The sequence below is a fragment of the Erythrolamprus reginae genome, chromosome 11, assembly GCF_031021105.1.
Source record: "Erythrolamprus reginae isolate rEryReg1 chromosome 11, rEryReg1.hap1, whole genome shotgun sequence".
NCBI lineage: Eukaryota > Metazoa > Chordata > Lepidosauria > Squamata > Dipsadidae > Erythrolamprus > Erythrolamprus reginae.
Window position 1 is genome coordinate 4,776,727 of NC_091960.1, and position 14,591 is coordinate 4,791,317.

General features: G+C 45.2%; 2 protein-coding genes across 4 annotated transcripts in view; one reads left to right on the top strand and one right to left on the bottom strand.

Moving 5' to 3' along the window:
* Nucleotides 1–9,916, top strand: part of LOC139174107 (cell adhesion molecule CEACAM5-like) — a 67,304-nt gene extending 57,388 nt beyond the window's left edge. Inside the window, exons 9-11 of one of the 3 annotated variants that reach the window (XM_070764190.1) lie at nucleotides 2,973–3,025; nucleotides 4,738–4,766; nucleotides 7,770–9,916. In XM_070764190.1, the coding sequence (XP_070620291.1) occupies nucleotides 2,973–3,025; nucleotides 4,738–4,766; nucleotides 7,770–7,898 (211 nt within the window). In that variant the 3' untranslated portion in view covers nucleotides 7,899–9,916. The remainder of the gene's footprint in view (nucleotides 1–2,972; nucleotides 3,026–4,737; nucleotides 4,767–7,769) is intronic. The other 2 variants (XM_070764192.1, XM_070764191.1) reach the window with 2 other exon arrangements.
* Nucleotides 1–14,591, bottom strand: part of LOC139174108 (uncharacterized) — a 209,150-nt gene that overhangs the window by 162,957 nt on the left and 31,602 nt on the right. The window lies entirely within an intron of this gene.

The following is a 14,591-nucleotide window of genomic DNA, read 5'->3' on the forward strand; positions in this document are numbered from 1 at the left end:
ATAAAATATACATTTGTCAAGAATCATGTGGTATAACACTTAATGATTGTCATAGGGGTCAATAAGCAATGAAGAAGCAATATTAATAAAAATCTTAGGATATAAGCAACAAGTTACAGTCATACAGTCCACATGGGAGGAAATGGGTGATAGGAATGATGAGAAAAACTAGTAGAATAGAAGTGCAGATTTAGTAGAAAGTCTGACAGTGTTGAGGGAATTATTTGTTTACTAGAGTGATGGCGTTCGGGGGGAAAAAACAGTCATACATAACATCCATCAGCCAGGGGGCTAGGGGCTAATCACCCCAACCCTGGTGGCATAGATGAGTCTTAAGACTCTTGTGGAAGGCAAGGAGGGTGGGGGCAGTACAGATCTCCCAAGAGAGCTGATTTCAGAGGGCCGGGGCCCCTACAGAGAAGGCTCTTCCCCTAGGCCCCGCCAAGCAACGAAACCTGGAGAAGGCTGACTCTATGGGACCTAACCGGATGCTGGGATTCATGGGGCAGAAGGAGGTCCTGTAGGTAATCTCGCCCAATGCCATGTAGGGCATTATAGACCAACTCTTTGAATTGAGTCCAGAAACCAATCGGCAACCAATGCAGTCCGCGGAGTGTTGGAGAAACATGGGTTTGTCAAGGAAGGCCCATGACTGCTCGCGTGCCTGCGTTTTGCACGATTTGTAGTTTCCGAATGCTCTTCAAAGGTGGCCCCATGTAAGGGCTGGTTGTGAGGGCTGGGGATTCTGGGAGTTGTAGTTACAGCACATCTGGAGAGCAGCAAGGTGGGACCAGAATTTCCAACCTATCTATCATTTAAATATCACATCCCATCGGTTTGAGTTTCAAACCAACGTCAAAGGCACTGGACTGAGCTTCCTCCTCTTCCTCAACAGCCACCTCCATACCTGGGGGATGTTGACTCGCCATCTGAGGGTTGACAGATGGCCCAGGCTCTGCCTGTTTCTCTCTCCCTCCCCCATAGAGATCTTAGATTGCCCTGATGCTGGGCCTAACTCCCACGCTGCCCCCTCGTCTGATTTGGCTCCTGGAGGGTCTAGTGGCCGACAACCACAACACAAAATCAGAGCCAAGGACCCCTCACGCCTCAATTTTCTTGGCAGCAGTGTCCGCAAGAAGGCATCCGACTGGCAAAGGTGGCAGAGTCGTGCTGTTACACCAAAACATTGGTCTTTCATCACTTTCATTCTGCCTGGCGTGACAGCTGAGCAGTAATTAAAGTCAAAATCAAACACACAGACTGGAATTTCAGAAATACATGCGTTCCAAGACCCCCCGTGAAAAACGAATTTCCGTAAAGTAGAGGAAAGATATTTTTTAATGTATTTAACGAGTATTTAGACTTTTAAAACCCACCCTTTGCATGAAACAGTCATCCTATAATGTTTCTCAGCTGGAACTACATGTGATATCCTACCAGTTTCTTTAATAGAGTACAGTAGTGCTGTAGAAGAATTTTATGAATTTTTAATGGGTTTAAAAATTTTAATGGATTTAAGCCCCCTTTGAAAACCCGTGAAATAGCGAATCCGCAAAAGATGAGCCGTGAAGTAGCGAGGGATTACTGTACCAAAATATATTTCCTTAACAAATTGGCTGAGAGCCGCCATTATGTCGAAAGAATGTCTGTTTACTGCCAAAAAGTCTGAGTTATCTTCAAAACCGATAATGAATGTCCCAAAACTCCCAAAAGGTTTGTAAATAATTATCTGATTTGGGCTGAAGGAAAGGTACTCGCACTTTTTTGCAATAACTACAGTTTCATAAAACAATTGTCCAAAAATTGAGTTTCTCCAAGGAAGTTGGTTTAGAGAAAACTCTGGATCTCGTTTTTTTTCTCTGTTAAACCACGAACGATAACTCCTGCAAAGGACACTACCACAAAACTTCCCCTTTTATGCAGGCTGCAGAATTCCCTATGACTCTCAGCTGTGATCAAGATCTCCTCCTGTGTCTGCGCGGCTGCTCCTGCCTCCCCCTAATCCTTCTCACCCACACATTCAGGAATTGGATCATTAATCACCCCCTCCTCATCCAACCCAGACAAGGCCCTAACTGCGGGTTGCATAGGCATTGCTATCTCTCCAAAACCTTCAGCTTCTATCTCTCCTTCCCCGTCACTGTCTGAATCCTCCGATAGCCACACAGGTCTCCGATGCTCGGACGGACCCGGCTCCTCTGCTCAAAGTCCGTTACTAGAGGAGATGACTGTGACCATATTTCCCTCTAAGCTGAGCAGTGAGCAATCGCTCACTTAAAAATCATCATCAACTCAGAGTTTTCCAAACCTGCCCAGAAGCCGAGAGGGAAAGAGTGAGAGGGAAGGAGAGAGAGAGGAAGAGAGGAAGAGAGAGAAACAGATAGAAAAAAGAGAGGAAGGAAAAGAGAAAGAAAAATAATGGGAGTAAGGAAGAGAGAAAGAAAATCAAAATCTAGTTTGAAACTAGCTCAACTATTTAAGTGGCATTTTGATATTGATAGAGTTGCCCTATTATGAGCTCACTGTTATAGACACACAGTACAGTATTTTATTTTGAAATTCTCTGAGGCAAAACAGGGTGGGTTTTTTATTTGTTTGTTTGTTTGTTTATTATTTCTGTGCCGCCCAGTCCCGAAGGGACTGCCGCTCAGACACTATACTTTTCCGCCCACCCCACCCCCAAAAAATTAGAGGGAACACTGACTGTGACCCAACCACAACAACTACTATCTTGGTTTTTTTGCACTGCTTCCCTGCGGAGATTTCTCTGCAAATAACAGATGCGATAAAAGTAGAAAACTTTAAAAATGAAAGCCGGTGTCTTCGGCCAGGTAGCCAGCAAGGTAGGGGTTGAATTTTTAAGAATGGGAGGAGGGGTTTTTACTAGTGCAGGACCCCAAATAATTGTCTGGCTGTGTTGGGTAATGGATCCCCATTTTGTTTGGGGTCACACGTGTCTGCTGTTTATTTAGGAAGAAGCAACAGCCCGTATCCAACGGAAATATACCCTCGGCCTCCAGCCCCAGTGAGTATTAGCCTTTGGGCCGGGCCGGGCCCTGTGTGATGCATGCCTTGTGATACGGTCTCCCCACTACTAACACGTTGCGTCACGATTTAAGGGAGCCCCTCTAACACTGGAACAAAAGTGGATGAGATTTCCCTGCACTCTTTAGAGGCAGTGTTTCTCAACTGTTGGCATTTTAAGAGGTGCGGACTTCAACTCCCAGAATTCCACAGCCGCATGGCTGTGGAATTCTGGGAGTTGAAGTCCGCACCTCTTAAAATGCCAACGGTTTGAAAAGCAATGCTTTAGAGCTGGAGTATAGGAAAGCAGATTTCTCCACAGCCGAAAGGTATCATGGGAAATTCCTGCATGACTGGGGGATTCTGGGAGTTGGAGTCCACGCGTCTTAAAACGTCGGTGGTTGAGAAACACTGCTGTAAGATCGAGCGAGGGAGAACAGGTTTCTCCATCCACAGCCCAAATGCATGCTGGGAAATCCCTGCATGACTTGGGGGATTCTGGGAGTTGGAGTCCACCCATCTTAAAATGTCAGCAGTTGAGGAAGTACTGCTGTAAAAGCCAGAACGTAGGAGAGTAGATGTCTCCATCTACAGCCCAAATGCATCCTGGGAAATTCCTGCATGCTCTTTCGGTATGGGGTGGGCTTTTTCCCAGCTGTTCCTGGCACCTTGGTTTCTGGAAAAAAGCTACTGCTTTTGTTGGGGTTCACCTCTTTTCTTCTGTGGGTCTCCTCCTATTCTCACTTGGGATTTCTGCTGCTATATTACCTGGTAGCTTTCATGGGGCGGGAAGGGGTGGAAGGGTGAAACCCCACAGCTCCCCCGAGGTGGTGAGATCAGGCAGGATATTAATTTGGAGAAATGGTTCTACATCTCCGTTGAGCTTCTGCTACATGGATACAAGCATGAAGAAGGCATGTGGGTGGGGGTGGAAGCTGTTGACCCCCTTTGTCTACCCCTGCATTGACTTGAATGGTCCGGACCTGAACTCAGGTAGGAAGGAAAGGTAGGTGTGTTGAACCATAGGAAATGTGAGAACGGGCCCCAATTCTAGAAATCTCTGGTCCCTTTTGTCAAATCAACAACGGTCTTCCATTGATCTTCCATGGTCTGGACTTTCTTGAAGTTCTTTATAAGAATTTCATATGGAAGGGCCGTTCAACAGATACGAACCCATTCCTTGGGATTGAACTGTGGACTTCTAGGTGCTCTTTGAGCTTGAATGATCTCCTTGTTTCATGACCCAACTCTACACAGAAACCACCAAGCTTAGAGAGCATTCAAGAACTCCACCAGAAGGGACTTTGACCACCTAGGCCCGTGATGGCGAACCGATGGCACACGTGCCACTGGTAGCACACAGAACCATATCAGAGAGGGCACATGAGACTGCCATGGAGGGACTGGGAGAAGGGGCATGGCCAGCGCCGAAGCGGCATGGAGTTCCCCGTGCTCCGCTGGGGAATCCCGAATTCCAGCCATCAGGAGACCCAGTACGAGTCGGCACCGGGTCAGAACCTCCCTGGAGGGGGTGGAGAAAGAGAGGTACCATTGGTGGGCTGGGGGGGATAGCAAACCCCCCAGGGAGCCAATATAACCTCTCAGCTGGCTCTGTATCTCTTACGAGCATGGATGCAATTTCATTTGTTCCAGTTCCCTGATTTTTTTTTCTTTCTCTCTCTCTCTCTGTCCCGTCTGTCTCTGTCATTTCAGGCCAGCCCACTGACACCAAGCCCAAAGGGGTAAGAGAGCAATCCTTATAATGTCTTATCGTGCCCCGATTTCAAGGCGGAAAGAAAGTCAACTTAGAAACCTGGAAATGTTGGGCTCCAACTTTAGAATCTGTTTTCAGTGTTTGAGAAAGGAAGAGACAAAGGCCCCGCTTAAGAACGGCTCACTATTTCACACGCGCTGCTGCCTTCCTTCCATGGCAGCTTGTTCTACAAACTTCAGCAAGTGGTCATACAGGTCATACATCTTACAACCACTTGCTTAACGACAGCTCAAAGTTATGACATCCTTGGAAAAAACTTAACGGCCATCATAAAAATGATCATAAAATCTGGTCTGATTCAACCTAATGACCACAACGACTTAATGACTGAAAGTCTATTTATTTATCGATTGATTGATTTTATTTACATGCCGCTCCCTCCAAAAGGACTCTGAGCAGCTAACAATTGAAATAAATACAACAACAATAAACACCGTTAAAAAGCTGATAATAAAAATCAATAATAACAATAATATAAAAAACATACATACTTACAATCAGCCTAATTCCAGGCCTGCTGGAAAAGCCACGTCTTAACGGCTTTCCGGAAGACCGGGAGGGGGGGAGATAATGCAGATCTCTGGAGGCAGTTAGTTCCAAAGGGTTGGAGCCACCACAAAGAAGGCTCTTCCCCGAGGTCCCGCCAGCTGACATTGTTTGGCAGACGGGACCTGGCGAAGGCCGACTGTGGGCCCTTACTGGCCACAGCGAGGTATGAGTTACGGTCATAAATCAAGGACTGCCTGTACGTAGCCCCAGATGATTTGAAAACTAAAAAAAATACTAAAGCCAGATCAGAACTTGCTGTATTCTGTAGACCAGGTTGCTACTAAGGGGCAACTTATTATGCCATTGTTATTATGTCGTTAACATCAATTATTTCCCTGGGTCATCATAACCTTAATGGATTCTAAAGACTCAGGAACCCGAGCAGCATTCCCCAAGGTGAGTAAAGTATAGTCCCAGTTCAGACAATCAAGAGAGCCCTTTCTTTTCACTCTTGGGTAAGTTTAGGTAAGTTAAATACAGTGATACCTTGTCTTACAAACTTAATTGGTTCCAGGACGAGGTTCTTAAGGTGAAAAGTTTGTAAGACGAAACAATGTTTCCCATAGGAATCAATGGAAAAGTGATTAATGTGTGCAAGCCCAAAATTCACCCCTTTTGCCAGCCGAAGCGCCCGTTTTTGCACTGCTGGGATTGCCCTGAGGCTCCCCTCCATAGGAAACCCCACCTCCGGACCTCTGTGTTTTTGCAATGCTGCGATTTCACTGAGGCTCCCCTCGCTGGGAAACTCCACCTCTGGACTTCCGTTGCCAGCGAAGTGCCTGTTTTTGCGCTGCTGGGATTCCCCTGCTGGGATTCCCTTGCAGCAACACAAAAACACGGAAGTCCGGAGGTGGGGTTTCCCATGGAAGGGAGCCTCAGGGGAATCCCAGCAGCGCAAAAATGGGTGCTTCACTGGCAACGGAAGTCCAGAGGCGGGGCATCCCAGTGGCGGTGGTGGGTTTGTAAGGTGAAAATAGTTTGTAAGAAGAGGCAAAAAAATGTTAAACCCCAGGTTTGTATCTCAAAAAGTTTGTATGACGAGGCGTTTGTAAGATGAGGTATCACTGTATTTCTGTAGTACAGTCAGTTGTTGGCTACAGAGATCCAAGAGGAGTTTTAAGAAAACCAGATTCAACTGGGAAGTAAAAACCCTTGCAATTAATTAGAGAATTTCCAAAGTTTTGGGGGGGAGAATAAAACCTGTTAGGCAACTACCGGTATATAAATATTTCTAATGCCAGTTTTCTGGGCCTCTACACATTAAGGAAGAGTTGCCACTTTCGTTGTTGCGCTCCGGTGCCTTTAACTGGGCACAGCTACTGGAGCTTATGATGCTTACAATGAGCAGAATCCAAGCAGGGCAACCATAACATCACTAGGGAAAACAGGAGCAAGAGGCAAACAAAAAAGGAATTAAAGCAGAAAAACCTGCGTGTTTAAATCACAGCTTGACAAATGACATGCTGTCGCGTGCGTATTTTAAAAATGGACTTCTCGTGGTTCCCGAATCATTCGCCGTTAGGAACGGGTTTGCTGTGAAAACGCTGCACTAATGTTTGCTTGCTTGTTTGATATCGGTCTCCAAAGGCACGTGTTGTTGTGTTGCTATTCCTGTTTCTCGTTTCTTCCTTCGTGGAGAGCTGACGATGCAAGGCAAGGGCCAATGCCACACAGATTTCCACCCTGAGGATTGAGAAGGAAGGAAGGAAGGAAGGAAGGAAGGAAGGAAGGAAGGAAGGAAGGAAGGAAGGAAGGAAGAGCCAATTCCACAGAGATTTAAACCTTGAGGATTGAGACAGGAAGGAAGGAAGGAAGGAAGGAAGGAAGGAAGGAAGGAAGGAAGGAAGGAAGGAAGGAAGGAAGGGCCAATTCCACACAGATTTAAACCCTGAGGATTGAGGAAGGAAGGAAGGAAGGAAGGAAGGAAGGAAGGAAGGAAGGAAGGAAGGAAGGAAGGAAGGGCCAATTCCACACAGATTTAAACCCTGAGGATTGAGGAAGGAAGGAAGGAAGACAGAAAGAAAGAGAAAGAAAGAAAGAGGAAGGAAGGAAGAAAAAAGAAAGAAACAAAGAAAGAAAGAAACAAAGAAAGAAAGAAAGAAAGAAAGAAAGACGGAAGGAATGAAGGAAGAGCCAATTCCACAGAGATTTAAACCTTGAGGATTGAGAAAGGAAGGAAGGAAGGAAGGGCCAATTCCACACAGATTTAAACCCTGAGGATTGAGGAAGGAAGGAAGGAAGGAAGGAAGGAAGGAAGGAAGGAAGACAGACAGAAAGAAAGAAAGAAAGAGAAGGAAAGAGGAAGGAAGGAAGGAAGGAAGGAATAGAGAGAGAGAGTTATCTGTGTGTCCTCTATTGTTCTACATTCTGCGTTCTAATCTTTCCATCTCATTCCCTTCCCTCCGCTTTCCTCTTTTAACAGGGTGAAGAAGACATACAATATTCAACACTAGCTTTCAACTCAAAAACTACTTCTCAGCCACCTTCAAAATCCCCCGTTTCAAAGCCTTTGGACAGCGGTACCATTTATTCTGAAATCAAGAAAAAATGATTGCGGATTGATCTTCATCCGGGGGGAGGTTATTTAATCCAGGAGCCCTTTCTTCCGCTTCTTTCCTCTTTGGGCTGGATTCTGGTGGCGAGATTTTTTTATGGGGAAGAAGTTCCGATTAAAAAAAAAAAAGACCTTCTCCCCAAAAAAGGAAGGGCAAGAAACCCCTCGCGGTCAGTTACTCTCCAGATGCTGCCCAGCCTCTCAAGTTGGATGCAAAACAGCCGCAAAACAGCCGAGCTTCTCTCCAGGATGTAATGACAGGGTTGGCAGCCTCGTGCGAGAACCAGCGTGTACATTTTTAACCACGTTAAGACTTCCACGCGTGCTGTTTCGCCCCCTTAAACGGCAGGAAGTAAAACGAGAGGTTGCGTTTTTTTCGTTCTCTGCCTTCGTCCCTCCTGCTCTCGTCCACCCCTGCGATTCCAGAATTGTGCCAAACGGTTCTTTGGTTTTGCTTTCGCAACTTGAGTCTGGTGTTTGCCAGCCAGCTGTGGCTCCCTCTCTCCTGGGATTTATGTGCCACGTGAAAACACAATTTTAAAAGGTCTCGCTTCCTCAAAAAAGCTGTTTTTCAGAAGTCAGGGAAGTCAAATTTTTCCCCCGGCTAGATTCCTGCTGCGTCTAGATCTTCAAATATTTCTTTGCATTTTTTGTTTTAATCAACAGGTAGATCAATCGGGCCTCTGTTGTCGGAGGTTGTGGAGGGAGGTAGTGACGACAAAAGGGCATTGTGATTTTCCTTCTGGAACCGTTCCTCGTTTTCTCCAGATCAGCTAAAACAAATTAGAAGACACAAACAATACAAAGACATGACCAGGAGCCAGATAGAGACGTAAGCAGTTTGTTTAGAGAGAGGAAAAAAACTTTTCCCAGGTGTGTGGTGTTGTTATTGTTACTGGAAAAAGGTGCGCACCAGACAGAAATTTAGTTATCCCCGTGAGGTTTTCCATAATTCTGGAGCACCGGGTGAAAATGTCATTTGGGGGATTGGTTGACAATTCCAGAACTTTGGACAAACGTTCTGCAAAAAAAAGCTTGGAAGATCATCTCCTTGGGCTGGTCGCGGTTCTTCCAATGGGCTTCTTCGCTCTTCTTGGGACAGTTTTGGGGGGACACTGCACGGAGCTACGGTGAGGAGAAGATTTTAAACGACCTGCCATTTGTAGAAGAATTGTCAAATACAGGACCCAAAATGTCGGAGGAATCCCCCCCCCCCCGCTGCAGAAAAATGTTTGAGGGAGGCAGGAAGGAAGGCAAGCCCGCCTCACTGAGGTCATCCAAGCACGCTGTGTTTAGCCAAGGGTATCTCCTCCTTTCGTCCAGGAGAAAAAAAGCAACTGCCTTTAACATTTAAGCGATCTGCTTACTGCAACTTAATGGTATTAGAGTTAGCCGGTCTGTTTTGTTTCCAAATGCAGGCCATTTAAGGTCTGGGATAGGAGAAGAGGGGGAAAAAAATCTATTTTTTTAATAAGCACTGCTAGATGTTAGGATAGTCGAGAAGTCTTCAAACTTGACAACTTTAAGACGTGTGGACTTCAACTCCCAGAATTCTCCAGCCAGCTCTGCTGGCTAGAGAATTCTGGGATTTGAAGTCCACACGTCTTAAAGTTGCCAAGTTTGGAGATAGCCACTTCGGGCCTTGCATTCTCTTTCTTTCCTTTGATCAAAATAAAAAACCCGTCAGCCTCTCCTTACCTGGCGCGATAGCATCTCGTGCAACCACTAATTGTCAGGTGCAGCTGACGTTTCGGGGCAAGAAGACAATGGTGCAGTGTTTTTGGAATAAAGACGTCGTCACTTTTAACGTTCCCGGTCTCCAAATGAAACTATCTATTACCCTGCCTTTCTGGGAAACAGCGAAATCTTCCAAATCATCCAGAGACCTCGTGTTAATTGTTCGTATTTGGCTTGGCGGTTGGTTTCACTGTGGTTTTAAACTGATTTTCAACGGATGTGTCTGGATATCTTTTTTTAAAAATTGAAATAAAAAAATAAAACAGGTGGAAAAAAAAGGCGAGTTTGTATGTCGTCGGCCCTTAAAACAAAAGGATCAGAATTGCTTTCTGTTGCCAGGGGGCTTATTTACATCCAGTTTGTTACATAGAAACATAGAAGATTGATGGCAGAAAAAGAACTCATGGTCCATCTAGTCAACCCTTATACTATTTCCTGTATTTTATCTTAGCATGGATATATGTTTATCCCAGGCATGTTTAAATTCAGTTCCTGTGGATTTAACAACCACATCTGCTGGAAGTTTGTTCCAAGCATCTACTACTCTTTCAGCCAAATAATATTTTCTCATGTTGCTTCTTTCCTCCAACTAACCTCAGATTGTGCCCCCCTTGTTTTTGGGGTCACTTCCCTATTAAAAACACTTCCCTCCTGAACCTTACTTAACATATTTAAATGTTTCGATCATGTAAATAATAAATAAATAAATGCGCCCCCTTTCCCTTCTGTCCTCCAGACTATACAGATGGAGTTCATGAAGTCTTTCCTGATAAGTTTTATGCTTAAGACCTTCTACCATTTTTGTAGCCCATCTTTGGATCCTGTTCAATTTTATCAATACTTCATATTTTTGTAGGTGAGGTCTCCAGAACTGAATACAGTATTCCAAATGTGGTCTCACCAATGCTCTATACAGTAGGGTCACAATCTCCCTCTTCCTGCTTGTTACACCTCTAGCTATGCAGCCAAGGATTCTACTTGCTTTCCCTACCGCCTGACCACACTCTTCACCCATTTTGAGACTGTCCGAAATCACTGCCCCTAAATCCTTCTCTTCTGAAGTGTTTGCTAACACAGAACTGCCAATACAATACCCAGATTGAAGATTCCTTTTTCCCCCCTAATGCAGAGGTAGGCAAAGTTGGCTCTTCTATGACATGTGGACTTCAACTCCCAGAATTCCTGACTTAGAATGATGGGCTCTGGAATTCTGGGAGTTGAAGTCCAGAAGTCATAGAAGAGCCAACTTTGCCTCCCCCCTGCCCACGTGCATTATTTTACATTTTCATGACCCAACTAGATAGTGTCAGCAGTGCTAGAAGGGAACGGGATTTGCAGAGAGGAGTAAGATTGTGCGGTCTTTGGTGTGCTCTGAATCTGCTTGTTTTACTGCAGATGTTTCGTGACCCAATTCAGTAACGTCATCAGTGTTAATAAGTAATGAAACACCTGCAAGAATACAACAAAGCTCAAAGAACATCAAAGACCCCCCCCCTTAGGTTAGGAGCGGAGGGCAAATTTTTTCTCTCCTCCCCTGTTCTGTCAGGCTCTCTGGTAGAATCCTCCCAAAAATTCACAGATACAAATTTCAGACACACACACGTTTGAAAATTCAAAACAATGTTCTTTATACTGAAAATTCACTTAAACCAAGCCCTCTTTTGGTATAGCAAAGAGCACACGTCTCCAAACAAACTGGTCATTGGTACAAGTCCCTTATCAGTTCTGTGATACTTAGCTTGCAGCTGTGAGGCAATTCACAGTCCTTCTTCTTTCACAAAGTGAAACACACTTTGCTCTGGTTTAGTTTCAAAGCGGGGAAAAATCAGCACACAAAAGGTCAAAGTCAGTAAAGCAGTCACGAAACACAAGGATCAGATAATCCTCCACAATGGCCAAACCCACAAGCTGCTATTTATAGCAGCCTCACTAATGACCACAGCCCCACCCAACCACAGGTGGCCTCATTTTCTTTGATAATAATCTCTCAGTTGTTGCTGCCTATGCATCGCTCTCCACATGCGTGGCTGTATCATTAACTCTTGTTCTGAATCCAAGGAGGAGCTGGATAATTGATCTCCTTCTGAGCTGTCTGCCCCACTCTCCTCCTCCCTGTCACTCATGTCTTCTTGGTCAGAGGAGCCTTCATCAGCAGATTCCACCAGGGGCAAAACAGGCCTGCAGTATGTGGATGTCTCCCCCACATCCACAGTCCTTGGGGCAGGAGATGGGCCAAAGCTAACCACAACATCCCCCAAAAATCCATACCCTCTTCCACTCTTTGGATTGCATGCATGGGGTGACTGCAAAAAAATTAAAATAAACCATTGCAGGAGGAAACTGTTATCTGAAGTTACCAAGTGACCAGAAATGTTAATGTATACCTATTGGCTGGCATGCAACTTGGTAAGTCACAAATCTTTGAAGGTAGGTGGTTGGGTGAGAGACAATCCTTAAGCCTTTCGGGAGGCCGAGGTTTTGACAAGGTGATTTAAAAGATCGTGGTCCTTTTCAGATAACAGCAACTCCTGACGTACCTAAATGCTTACGGTTATACACTACTCCATAATTATCCTGCAGCGTATAATTAAGCGGTTTCTCAGCAGTCACTGTAGTACACAAAACATTTGTGCTCCTTCTGCATTTGGGTGATTCCTTTGTATCCCATCTTCGTTCTGTTTTAAAAAGTAAACATATTTGTAAACAACCTATTTGTATGTTCTGTTTACAAATAGGTTTACAAATAAACGTTTGTAAACACACCTAATTGTAAACATAGCACACAAAACTTTCGCCAGACCAATCCTTGAATGCAGCTCGTCTGTCTGGGCATGGATAGCCTTGAGAAAAGGAGGGCCAGAGGGGACATGATAGCTGTATACAGGTATATGAGGGGTTGCCACAGAGAGGAGGGGGTCACTCTATTCTTCAGAGGACCAAAGGGCCGAACGAGGAACAACGGCTGGAAGCTGACCAAGGAGAGATTCAACCTAGAAGTAAGGAAGAACTTCCTGACGGTCAGAGCGACCGACCATTGGAACAACCTGCCTGGGGAGGTGGTGAACTCCCCAACTCTGGAAGATTGGGCTGCCACTTGGCTGGGGTGCTTTAGGATTCCTGCTCAGGCAGGGGGTTGGACTTGATGACCTGCATGGTCCCTTTCAACCCTAACAATAAATAAATAAATAAGTAAACCCACACCACATTTCTAGGAAAAGTCCAGAGATACTTTACCAGAAGAGCCCTCCACTCACAACGGAATACCCTACGCAACTAGAAACATAGAAGATTAACAGTAGAAAAAGACCTCGTGGTCCATCTAGTCTGCCCTTATACTATTTCTTGTATTTTATCTTAGGATGGATATATGTTTTTTCCCAGGCATGTTTAAATTCAGTTACTGTGGATTTACCAACTATGTCTGCTGGAAGTTTGTTCCAAGCATCTACTACTCTTTCAGTCAAATAATATTTTCTCACGTTGCTTCTGATCTTTCCCCCAACTAACCTCAGATTGTGCCCCCTTGTTCTTGGGTTCACTTTCTTATTAAAAACACTTCTCTCCTGAACCTTATTTAACCCTTTGACATATTTAAATGTTTCGATCCTGTCCTCCTTTTCCCTTCTGTCTTCCAGACTATACAAATTGAGTTCACGAAGTCTTTCCTGATACGTTTCATGCTTAAGACCTTCCACCATTCTTGTAGCCCGTCTTTGGACCCCTTCAATTTTATCAATATCTTTTTGTAAGTGAGGTCTCCAGAACTGGACACAGTATTCCAAATGTGGTCTCACCAGCGCTCTATACAGCGGGATCACAATCTCCCTCTTCCTGCTTGTTATACCTCTAGCCATGCAGCCAAGCATCCTACTTGCTTTCCCTACCGCCTGACAGCACTGTTCACCCATTTTGAGACTGGTTGGACTAGAAGGTCCCTTTCCAGCTCAATTCTGATTGATTGATTACCACCACCCACACTCCCCCGATTTAGAGACATGTGAGAATTGGCCCTCGCCAACTCTCCCAATATTTTTCCACGCTTGGAGGGGAAAATGTTGCTGGCTGGGGACGATGGCAGTTGTAGTCCAACGCTGCTGACAGGGCCTTGGAGTGACTCAAACTCCAGGGCAGGGGGGGGGGAAAGTGATAGAAACAGGGATATTTCTGTCCCCGACACCGCTAGGAAAGGAAACACTTTCCGCCATAAATCTCCCACCGTTCCGAAACATCATTTCTTACCAACACAATGTGCGAAGCAGCAGGTTGTGTTTGGCACCACGGCGAGCCATGGCAGCACCGCGGCTTTTGCAAATAACGGTGGCAATGCCTCCCACTCGGAAATTTAATGTCTGGGTGGCCCCCTTACACAGAGAGAGAGAGAGAGAGAGAGAAGAAATCTCAACTCACATTAGGAAACCATTAACGTTAAGCGTTTGCAAAGCAATCGAACCAGGCAGAGAGTGTGGGACGCGCAAATTGAAAGCCGCCTTCGATAAATTTGGACTGAAGAAGCATATGCATATTTTTTTCCCCTCCTGGTTTTGAAGAGAGGAGTGGGCTGCAGTTTGGATTTTTAAAATAGTTTCGCTCCGAAGGCGGCCTCTGCGTTGATGTAAAGAGGGAGAGAAGGAGATAATTTTAGAAAGCGTTATCTAACCCCTGGCCCCTTCATCTGTCGTGTTGGAAGGACCTATTTAAAGAGTGGGTGGGCAGGATTCGGGCTTTGGGGTCGGCTTCGGTGGGGGTATTTGCAGAAATGTGTGTGTGTGTGTCTTTTTTTTTTAAGGGACCACCCACCCCAATTCCCCCAAAACAAGGCACGAAAGGAAGAGAGGTGTTTTTGGAAGAAGAGGACGGCCAGGATAAATTTCTGTCTCTGAGTCAGGGGTGAAATTTATTTTATTTTTATTTATTTATTTTGTCCAATACATGGCACCACCAAGCAATGGAAAC